General features: G+C 47.8%; 1 protein-coding gene across 3 annotated transcripts; it reads right to left on the bottom strand.

Annotated features, from left to right (window-relative positions):
• Window positions 1-661: 661 nt before the first annotated feature.
• PKIG (cAMP-dependent protein kinase inhibitor gamma) lies at window positions 662-7,774 on the bottom strand. Of its 3 annotated transcripts, XM_024223296.3 has the most exons (3): window positions 7,205-7,774; window positions 2,961-3,142; window positions 662-788 (listed from the first exon to the last, which is right to left on the bottom strand). In XM_024223296.3, exons 2-3 carry the CDS (start codon window positions 3,106-3,108, stop codon window positions 715-717), a joined length of 222 nt encoding a protein of 73 aa, XP_024079064.1. In that variant the 5' UTR covers window positions 3,109-3,142; window positions 7,205-7,774; the 3' UTR covers window positions 662-714. The 3 variants fall into 3 exon arrangements, with proteins under 3 accessions (XP_024079064.1, XP_029769944.1, XP_029769945.1); XM_029914084.1 differs by lacking the exon at window positions 7,205-7,774 and having other exon boundaries at window positions 2,961-5,464; XM_029914085.1 differs by lacking the exon at window positions 7,205-7,774 and having other exon boundaries at window positions 667-788; window positions 2,948-5,493.
• Window positions 7,775-9,897: the final 2,123 nt, after the last annotated feature.

The raw sequence follows: 9,897 nt of genomic DNA, 5'->3' as shown, positions 1-9,897 counted from the left end.
ATTAGTCTGAATTTTGTCAACTGTCAAAACACACAGAAAGCCTCTTCTGCCCTTCTTCCAACAGTATCTTAAAACCCTACAACGCCAATTGGTGCCCATGTTTGTGTGGTGCTGCTGAGCCTGCAGATAGTTTGTCCGTGCACCTGTGAACTTTGGTCCTTTTCTGATTCCCAAAAAGCAGCAGCACAGGTTAATAGTGTTCAATATTAGTGCAGCAGGAACTGCCGTCACCCCTGCCCAGCTGATCCCCATGACTCCAGGTGTCTGTGTAGGCAGCGCTAAATATCCGTTCACCTCTAAGCTGGATACAGAAGGAAGGTGAAGTAAGTGAAGCACCAAAATCTCTAATCTATGGGAACAGGAAATAAATAAATAGTCTAAATGTACAGAGTAAAAAATGTACCTTATACAGTAAAGGCTGAAGTGTATATTTTAAATTTCCTATAGAGGAAAATTGCTACTGAGGCACTTTGAAAGTGGGTCATGTGACTACCACCAGTGCAGTGTTCTTCTAAGCTCTCCTAGATGGGAACAGAGTTCCGTGGATGTACTACTCACTGATGAGCTTCCTACAGGTATCTGAACAGAATGGTCGCAGCAGAGGCATTTAAAAGGGAGAATTCATTGTTCTGGTTTGGCTCTCAGTTGTCAGCAAATTTAGTGTTTACAGTTCTTTCCTCCTCCTCCCCCTTCCCCCCCTCACTCCTGTGGCGCTCATGATGGGGGGGTGCCATCTTGCCCCTCAAGTCTCGCTTCAGGTTCCTTCTCAGAAGCAGCAGCTTGGTTTCCTGTAAACCGAAAGGAAGAAAGAGGGATTAAACTTGCAACTAAGAGAACAAAAGTTTACTCACTTCACCTGTAACGCCACTGCTTTTAGAGTACGTCTACACTGCAAAAGAAAACCCACAGCAGCAAGTCTCAGAGCCCACATCAACTGACTTGGCGTGAGGGGCTCACCCTACTGAGTTAAAAATAGAAGTGTAGACGTTCCCACTCAGGCTGGAGCTCAGGCACTGAGACTCTCCCTCACTGGGTTTAGTGGCCCAAGCTCATGCCAGAGCAGGTCCTGGAGAAGTGGATGGAATTTGCAAGCTTCTGGGTTATTTTCAGGGAGAGACTTGGACCAGCGATTTCGAACCACTCCAGGGCTGTCTCTTGCTCGCTGGCTGTTGGTAGAGTAGAAGGGGCTTCAGGCTGTAGGCTCTGATCCCACTGTACTTGCCTCCTGCAGCTTGGAAACTTCACTAGAGGGAATAAGAGTGGTTTTGTACCATGGTTTTCAGTTAAGCATGTTGTTTCCAGAAGCCATTTCGGGAAGAGGGGATGGAGTGCCCCAAAATGTTAGCCTCCCTCTTTCATGATCCAAAATAGCATGATGTATATCTGTCCCCTCTACAGGAGACTGAGGCCCTTCTCCTTTCTAATGAATGAAAAGGAGCATTGATAAGACTTCCACTAAAAGAGAAGCCACGAGTTAGGTTGAAGCTTATACCCCTTCCCTCACTCCCAACCACCACCAGCAAACTACTTCTGCTGTGCTTGGATAGCCAGCTGTTTTATGTACACAGCCATGTACCCAAATTCAAAGGAGTGACCAATAATGACTAAATCTTGATCGCACTGAAGTCAGTGGCAAAGCCACCATTGACTTCATTGGGGCCAGATATTGGGACTAAAACATGGGTTCTCAAACTGGGGGTCGGGACCCCTCAGAGGGTTGCAAGGTTATTATGTGGATGTCGTGAGCTGTCAGCCTCCACCCCAAACCCCACTTTGCATCCAGCATTTATAATGGTGTTAAATTAAAAACACGTTTTTATATATTTATAAGGGGGGGGTCGCACTCAGAGGTTTGCTATCTGAAGGGTTCACCAGTACAAAAGTTTGAGAACCACTGGCCTAAAAGCAGCAGGCTGTATGCTGCTGAATGCAACCTCTAACATGCACCGAACTGCAAAAGGCTATTCTAGAAAGAGGGAGGAGGCTGGGTGCGAAAGTGGGTTTTAGGGGGTTGAGATGACGTAACTGGAATGCTTACATAGGGCAGTGCTAGAGCAATGATCGCTTTCTAAGCGGGGGACATTGCACTTACGAGGTCACACAAGGAAGCAGTGTGAGTTCTTTTGGATGTCTTCTGAAACTCCTGGTAGCTGGCTGCCAATATATTTGCTCTGTGGCTGCTGGATCACATTAGAATCCACTAGTAACATGCTTAAAGGGTAAAAAGTGTTTGAAAACACATTTTTATCCCTGTTACAAATCAACGTTCAGAAGATAAAAATGGAAGGAATGTTAAAAACAAAGTTTACTGTCACCATTTGTGCTGTTTACACAACAGGCAGGTAGACTAATCAGTTGCCCTTTGCTTTGAGTGGGTTTCACTTTTAGGCTCCCTGGCCTTAGTACACCCAGCTGGTCAGCATGTGTGAAAGCAGCAGCAGAATGGCTGCAATGTTTGGGCTGCAGGGGAAAGATTACATTAAAAAATTCTATTATTAAAAAACATAGAAACACAACTATGGTTTAGGTTTTCAAAGAGCCTATTATTCTAAAGCACAGTGGGGGTGAGTTTGTCCTGCCAGTGCCCTTTGCCATTACATGCCCCGCAGAAGAAACATCAGTGCTTGAACTGGTTTACACAAAGAGCTTTGACAGGAGCATGTCCGTGTTTTACCCATTATGAATTAGAACCTGAATCACCATCACACTCACTGTAAGGAGCTCACAGCAACAGAAAGTCCAAGTTCAGACAAACGTACCCATTAAATAAGAAGGCAGTGACACTAGGCAAGAATGGGCCATTCCTCTTCAATGTGCTTGGGTTTCCCAACTGTGAGCTTTTCAGGGCACACCTGACTCCCTGAATTTGCGTGGAGTTGAATATCTTGGCCTTTCAGGCTAGGCCTAGGGAGCCATGTTTCAGGGGTGCCCATGGCAGTTTCCTCACCTTGCACACTCACCTGCTCCTTCAATGGAGAGCTCGCCTATGTCGCCTGCCAGCTTCCGCATGCTGATGGAGGTTGCGTCTCCTTGGATGTCGTGGATAGCGTTCCTCCGCCCAGTGCGATCACAGGAAATAAAGTCAGTGTACGAGGGCTCAATCTCCATTACTTCGCTTGCATTTCCAAATGCATAGGAATCCCTGTGGGGAAGAGACAGTGCTGAGGTAAGGGGTCCTCAGAGAAACCTCGCTACATCCTCTTCTGAGCTCCTCAGGTTAAATGATCACATGGAGTTTAACTGCATCATGAAAAAAAAACAGTTCTGGTTAATTTTGCTTTGGGCCATCTAATACCAGCCACTAGATTTGCAGGAGAACACCCTTTGTTGTGTGAAAGGGCATCTCTAGTAACACTGACCTGTGTCTGGTGAGTGGGGCCAGACAATAAAGATCAGTCTCTTATCAGCACCCCTGTGTGTCTGGCCATTATTACACTCTCTGCAGTTGGAAGCAAAGAAGATGAGGCACTTGACTGTCCCTTTTTAGCCCTCTCCTTTAGGAGTTAACATAATGAGAAATGGCTGCACCCTTTTCTGCAGAAAAAGCTTTATCTTTGCTGTTTCCAGCTACATTCTTATGAGGATAGTCAGTGGCGGCTGGGGGGAGGGGAGGACCTTCTGCAGTGGGTTGTGCACAGAGATGTCCCTTGGATGAAATTCACTACAGTGCTGCTGCCCTGCTATCTTCCACACCAGTCTATTTGGAACAGGTCTGGAGTCCCCACCTCCACCACCTGGCTGCTTCACCCATGGCCCCGTCTGCCCAGCTCCACTTATAGGGCTGAAGTGGTGCAGCAGTCATCATGCTGGGGGTGAATTTCACCTGAAAAACCTGTCTGTGCGCACCACACAACAGAAGACTTGCGACTCGGCTGTGTTTCCTCTGATGGGTATGGAACAGATAGCAGCAAAGAGAAAGTCCTGCTAGCATTTGGTCTAATGTCAGAGCAAGGCATGTGAGGACAGCAGGTTTCATCCTGAGTCTGCAGAGGGAATGGAAACTGGTTTGGTTTTAATGACTTGAGCTCCAATGTTACCGAACCCTGTCCCTAACTTTCCTCTGTTCCTAAAAAACATCATGGGATCTTTGATCCTAGGCCAGATTCAGCTCTTGCACTCAGTGGAGTTCTGCGTGTGTATGCCATGGCTGAATTTGGACCCACAAATCGTCAGGGTGTCTGCTTTCTATCTCCTCTAAAAGGCCCTTGGAGCGGGCAGTGCTAGGTCGTTGAGTCCATACTGATCTCAGCTGACATTTGTTTGTCAGTTTCATTTTGAAATGTATATAATGAAGTGTTCATTTAAACTGCTTGGCGATAAGGAATTAAAGGTGTGAAATTCAAACCTTCCATGATCTTTCTGGGACATTTGACTCTGGGGCTTATTTCTGTGCTCAGCTTCTGAGAACTATTTAGAACGGCCAGATCTTCTCAGCCATGTCAATAACTCCATGAGCCAGCTCCTTTTCTGGTGTGGTTTGTATTTAAGTTGCTCCTTTTCATTTGAGTTGACTGTAACTTGCCAGCGTTTGTACAGCACACCCTGTTCAGAGACTTTGTCAGGCTCTGAGACCATGAAAAAACCACACTGTCTTTAAGCACGGAGCTCGCTGTGAAATTCACTTGGAATTCTGCCTTTGCTCTGGAAATCTGGCACTCTTGATTCCTGTTCATGCTTACTAGGCATTTATTTGGTATATCTGCATGCAGGTAAGAGACTATTAGTTATTTCTCTCTCTGATTCTGAGCCACTGAAAGCAACGGCTTTAACTTAGCTGACGCTGCAAATGCTGTGAGCGGGATCCTGATTACCAGTGCCTTGCTGACTTAAGCTAAAATTCAGTTCCTCAGCACCCACCTGTTTCTATGACTTGTGGTTAAATGCCCCTAAGGTGAAGCTCCGTGTGAGGCGGAAAATGATTTAGTTCCCTCACAGGCTATGCTCAGCACTGAATTTTCGAGCTGCCAAAGATGCCACATTCAGATGGACCCGTGCCAGGAAATGACATCCAGAAAAAGGAACTGCCTCCTGATGCAACTGCTCATTGTTCAGAGTAGCAGCCGTGTTAGTCTGTATCCGCAAAAGGTGCCACAAGTACTCCTGTTCTTTTTGCTCATTGTTCGTAACTCACTTTTTGGCAGTAGCCATATACTGAAATCCGTTCATCTCTTGTCTTGCTTATTCTGCGTTCTGGCTCAGAAGGGACCCGGACTGCCATCTCTCAGGGACTGAGCTGATCTCTGCCTATGCAGAGGATCCTGCCCAGCCTGCTAGGCAGGGTATCGAGTTCTAAAGCAAACAGGCCACTAGGGGAGCCTTTGGCGGCAGCAGCAGCATGCTTACTCCTGTCCCGCCTCAGATCTCACCAGCCACAGAAAGAAATTAAACAGAATTTCCTGGGCACGTGAGCCGAAAAGCAGCTGCAACACTCATGACTGATGAGTTTAAGGGGACACAGCCAGGGCTAAAAACTGACTGCCTCAAAAAGGACTTTCACCTTCAGCAGTACAGATATATTCTTCTCTCCAACCCATGTATCCTGCCAGCAGAAAAATACCCATCAGCCATAGAGCTCCCTATTGCTTGTAATAAACAAAGCAGGGCCTGCTGCCACAATGGCCAGAGCTGCTCTGAAGGAGCCGCTGAGGGCCAAATTCCCCACTGAAGTAAATGGAGCCCCTCCGATGTACTCTAGGGCTGGGGTTAGCTCTGCCAAGCTCATTCCAAGGGCCCACAGCAGTGACTTTCTCAGCTCTGGAAATGCAAGGCCTATTTCTTCAGTATGATACGGCCCCTTTGTGCCGCTCCACTGACAAAAGGCCTTAAACTCAGCAGCCCTGGGCAGCTGAGAAGGGGAGTGGCCAGTGAAAAGGATTGGCAGGAGAGTCTCTCTGCTCTGGCTATTTCCAGGTGCTAGAACCGTCGCTTGGGGCCATAGGAGTTAGGAGAGCTCTAACGCTGCTCTAAATGACTCCAGGGGCTGAACAAGGAATTGCAGAGCTACCAAGAATGCATAAAAGCAACTTTTCCTTTCTCTTTGGGTCCTGCCCTGAACACAGGCCAGCCACACCTGAGAGTCAGGCCCATAGAGAAATCAAAATCATTATCATGTGACCTCAGAAGACTAAAGTGATGGTTTGTGGGGAGAGTTGGGTAGAGAGCTGGAGAAGAAACTGAGGATAAATGTTAAATACTCCTTCATCCTGAGTTTTAGAAGGATGGCTCAGCCCAGCAGCCTCATGGGAAATATTTATAAAACTGGTACGTTTCAGCTGCTGATGTAATTCCGAGTGTTAATGTCGTTTTAGGAAGTGCTGGGGTTGGCTCAGTGGCTGGATGTTGGATTTGAAGAAGGGCCTTTGCACACTTCACAGTAGAATCTGCTTCTCAAAATCCTAGAGTCTGCAAATATTCCAAACAGGAAATGCGAGCTACTGCCCGCAGTGCAGCTCAGGAGATTGGGGAGGGCCTCATCCTGGTCACCTGATCAGGAGAAACTCCCACTGGCTTGCATGGAGTCAGGAGTGCAGGACTGATGTCTCGAGGAAGGAGAGATTGAGTGAAGGGAATGAGACCACTCAGACCTTTCCCTGTGCATTTCACAGAAATCATTGCTAATGGAAGTCTCACTTCAGTGATCAGCTCTGGCCGGCAGAGGGACTGGCTGGGAGTGGGACTGTCATATTGCCACAGCTCTTTCCCTTGGCGATTGTCCTGAGTGTCCGGTTAGGGTGTACGCTCCTCGGGGCAAGAATCTTGTCTCGTTAAAGCACTATGTGCTCTTCTGCTACTCCTTAAATAACAGCCACTGCTCCCGCCCTGGAATATGGCTTATAACGGGAGGTGCAGTGGCTAATCTCATAACCCCAATACGCCTTAGACAAGGAAAACTCCTCTGTGGGAAGATGGCGAGCGGTATGTTTATGGTGGCTTTTATGCTGAAGACTGAAATTCTTCTCCCTTTGCTCCAGCACTGATGCTAGCAATGGAAGAGACGCTAGTATAGACTGGACTTGTGTGTTTTTACTTTCCTGTCATCCCGCCCTGCTCACAGCAGGTCTAGACAACATGCTGGTAAAGCACCAGCAACTGGTCTGCACCACTGGCACTACATCGATGGGGAGCTCTTGTAGCTGAGGCCAAAAGGGCGGCCTCCCCCACCCACCTACAGGGAGAGAAGAAAATAGGATGCTCTTTAACTTACCTCACTTTTCTGAACCTCCCCACTGTCACCTTCCTCCAGCCGATGTAGCCTCTGCAACCACTGTTTTCATGCTTCTGGTTATTCTCTACCTCCTGCCTGGTTTCCCCAGTGCCAGCAGCATCGCTTTCCCTGTAGTCAGTAGTCGGGGAAGGAAGTTCCTCCTCCGGCTAGAATAAGTTCTAGCCTTTTCCCTAGCATGCTGCCATGATAGCTATCAGTTTGCAGGCCTCACCTATGAAGCGCTTCTACCCTCAACCATGCGAGTGACACTTCCCCAGAAGCCAGTGACTCGCTCATTAGTGCAAAGTGCAAAGCCCTGCTGTCCTGTGCAGCATCGCACAGGAGCCTTGGCAGAGCAACAAGCGCATTAGTAACAGGGTCAGACGGGAGCGGGAGGTCAACACGGGAAAGAAATCACATAATTCAAGAGCTATTCACAAAACTGATTGTCAATTCCTGTCAGGAGCCCTCACTTCCTCGCCATTCAGGATTTCCCTGGCTAGCGGCGTTCCCAGGATTCTAACACAGTACTCCAGGCAGGGAGAGGAAAGGTAATGGGCTGCATTCCTGCTCCCCCGGAAAGGGATCACAGCTGCCACTTTTCTCATCTTTCTTTTCCTTTCTCCTTCCACCTCTTCAACCTCCAGCAGTTGGAGGTGCTGGGAAAGCACGATCAGCTATTGCCCTCGCCCCTAGTCGGAGTATTGGCTTTACATAGTAAAGGCACTGAGTCCAAATGCATTAGACCGGGGTCGGCAACCTTTCAGAAGTGGTGTGCCGAGTCTTCATTTATTCACTCTAATTTAAGGTTCCGCGTGCCAGTAATACATTTTAACATTTTTAGAAGGTCTCTTTCTATAAGTCTATAATATATAACTAAACTATTGTTGTATGTAAAGTAAATAAGGTTTTTAAAATGTTTAAGAAGCTTCATTTAAAATTCAATTAAAATGCAGAGCCCCCCCGGACCGGTGGCCAGGACCCGGGCAGTGTGAGTGCCACTGAAAATCAGCTCGCGTGCCGCCTTTGGCACGCGTGCCATAGGTTGCCTACCCCTGCATTAGACCAATGGTTCTTGGTGAGCACAGAATGGCTACTGTTGCGATGGGGAAGCATCTGTCATTGTTCAAGCAGTGATTGCAGCCCAGGCAAGGATTCTTGAAGGGTTTCCAAGGGCTGTTTTGCCCCCTTTGCAGCAGCTTCACTTCTTTCCTTGGCAGGCAAATTTCTTTTGGCGTAAATTCAACCCTGATCCATATTTGCAGATGAAACCAAAATTGAAGGGGGAGGAGAAGCAAACACAGGCATCCTGGGCTAACCTGCAAAGTGTTGGGGGGGGGGGATCTAAGAGCAGTGGGAGAGCAAGCAGGCAGGTAAATACATGGAATGTTCAAAATCTAGGGACAGGATGCAAACAGCCCAATGGAGGGGGGAACCTAATGCAGCACCCCCACAGTGCATTCAAACATTTGCATTTCCATTTGTGTCTTAGCTCTTTCCCAATACAACTTCTTCATGTGCGCATGCCCTATGCAGTAGTTTCTGGAAGGAGAGGCAGGGTTGGCACTGTGGGTGGGACGGGAGGGCTTCACAGAAGGATCTTGATCTCAACAAATTGCCCATGATGTGAGACTAAAGACAAATCTGATCTTAGCATGGACCCTCACTTATTTGCACTGAGGGCTGCATGGCACGTTGTGAATGGCTGGATTCCACAAATCGAGGAGCTGGTGAGAAAAAAGGGCAAGATAATGTAGTATTAGTTGGTTGATGCGCCTGGCAGAATAGTTCTGATTATTTGTGGCAATGCTTCATAATGTACGCTGGAATGTCCTGCTGGTTTGGAAAAGTAACGGGTTAGTGTGTGGAGACTTTGCTCTTGGAGCATTTCTGGGAAAGGGGAAGACACTGTGCAAATCATGGGCAGCGTCGGCTTGGGTTGATGAGGCTCTCCTGAGCTAGATTCCTTGGCCATGCCCTGTCTTGACCAGCAGGTGGCTCACTTGGCTCATTTTCTATTGCATGGCAGGCTTGCTCCTTGGGATCCGACTGGGAATGGCCTATTGGGGAAAGCTTCCAGGAGATCTGTTAAGGCTGTGGGATTCCTCTGGAGACTTTTCATGGGTTCTAGCCCTTTAAAAGCCTCAGGCTGAGCCCCTCTTCATATTGGGAAGCTGTTGCTGTACAGAGAAGCGGGGGGAGCCATGAGACATCACCTTCATTTTGATCTTAGGGGCTGATTTTCAACAGGCAGCATAGGAACTGTGCATGTTGTATCTCTGGGCGGGTGCAGATGAGCGTATAGGTAAATTTCAGTTACTGAAAATGTCTCTTAACGTCTGTCGATCACAAGAAGGAACTGACTTCCCTTCCCTGCCTAGCAGAGATTGGAACCAAAACCAATGTGGAAAACAACAATGTAGTGACGCTAGAGAAACCCAAAGAACACTGGGATCTAGTCTCACATCATAACCTGACCTTTTACCGTCTGTTTCCAATATTCATTTCAGGTCGAGGGGGAGGAGGGAATTTGTAAATGAGACAGACTCTTGCCAAGAACTCCATGAGGAAGTGTGCATGCAGTGTAGCAGTTTATTAAATCCACATCAGTGCATAGAAATCCCTGGGCTTTTGAGAGCGAGAAATATCTCTGACTACCCCAGGAGCAGGGCCGGCTCTGGCTTTTTTGCCGC

The sequence above is a fragment of the Terrapene carolina genome, unplaced genomic scaffold, assembly GCF_002925995.2.
Source record: "Terrapene carolina triunguis isolate 2854851 unplaced genomic scaffold, T_m_triunguis-2.0 Scaffold30202, whole genome shotgun sequence".
In the NCBI taxonomy this organism is placed as follows: domain Eukaryota; kingdom Metazoa; phylum Chordata; order Testudines; family Emydidae; genus Terrapene; species Terrapene triunguis.
The sequence above is the reverse complement of the archived record's forward strand: the minus strand, read 5'-3'. Positions and strand labels throughout refer to the sequence as shown.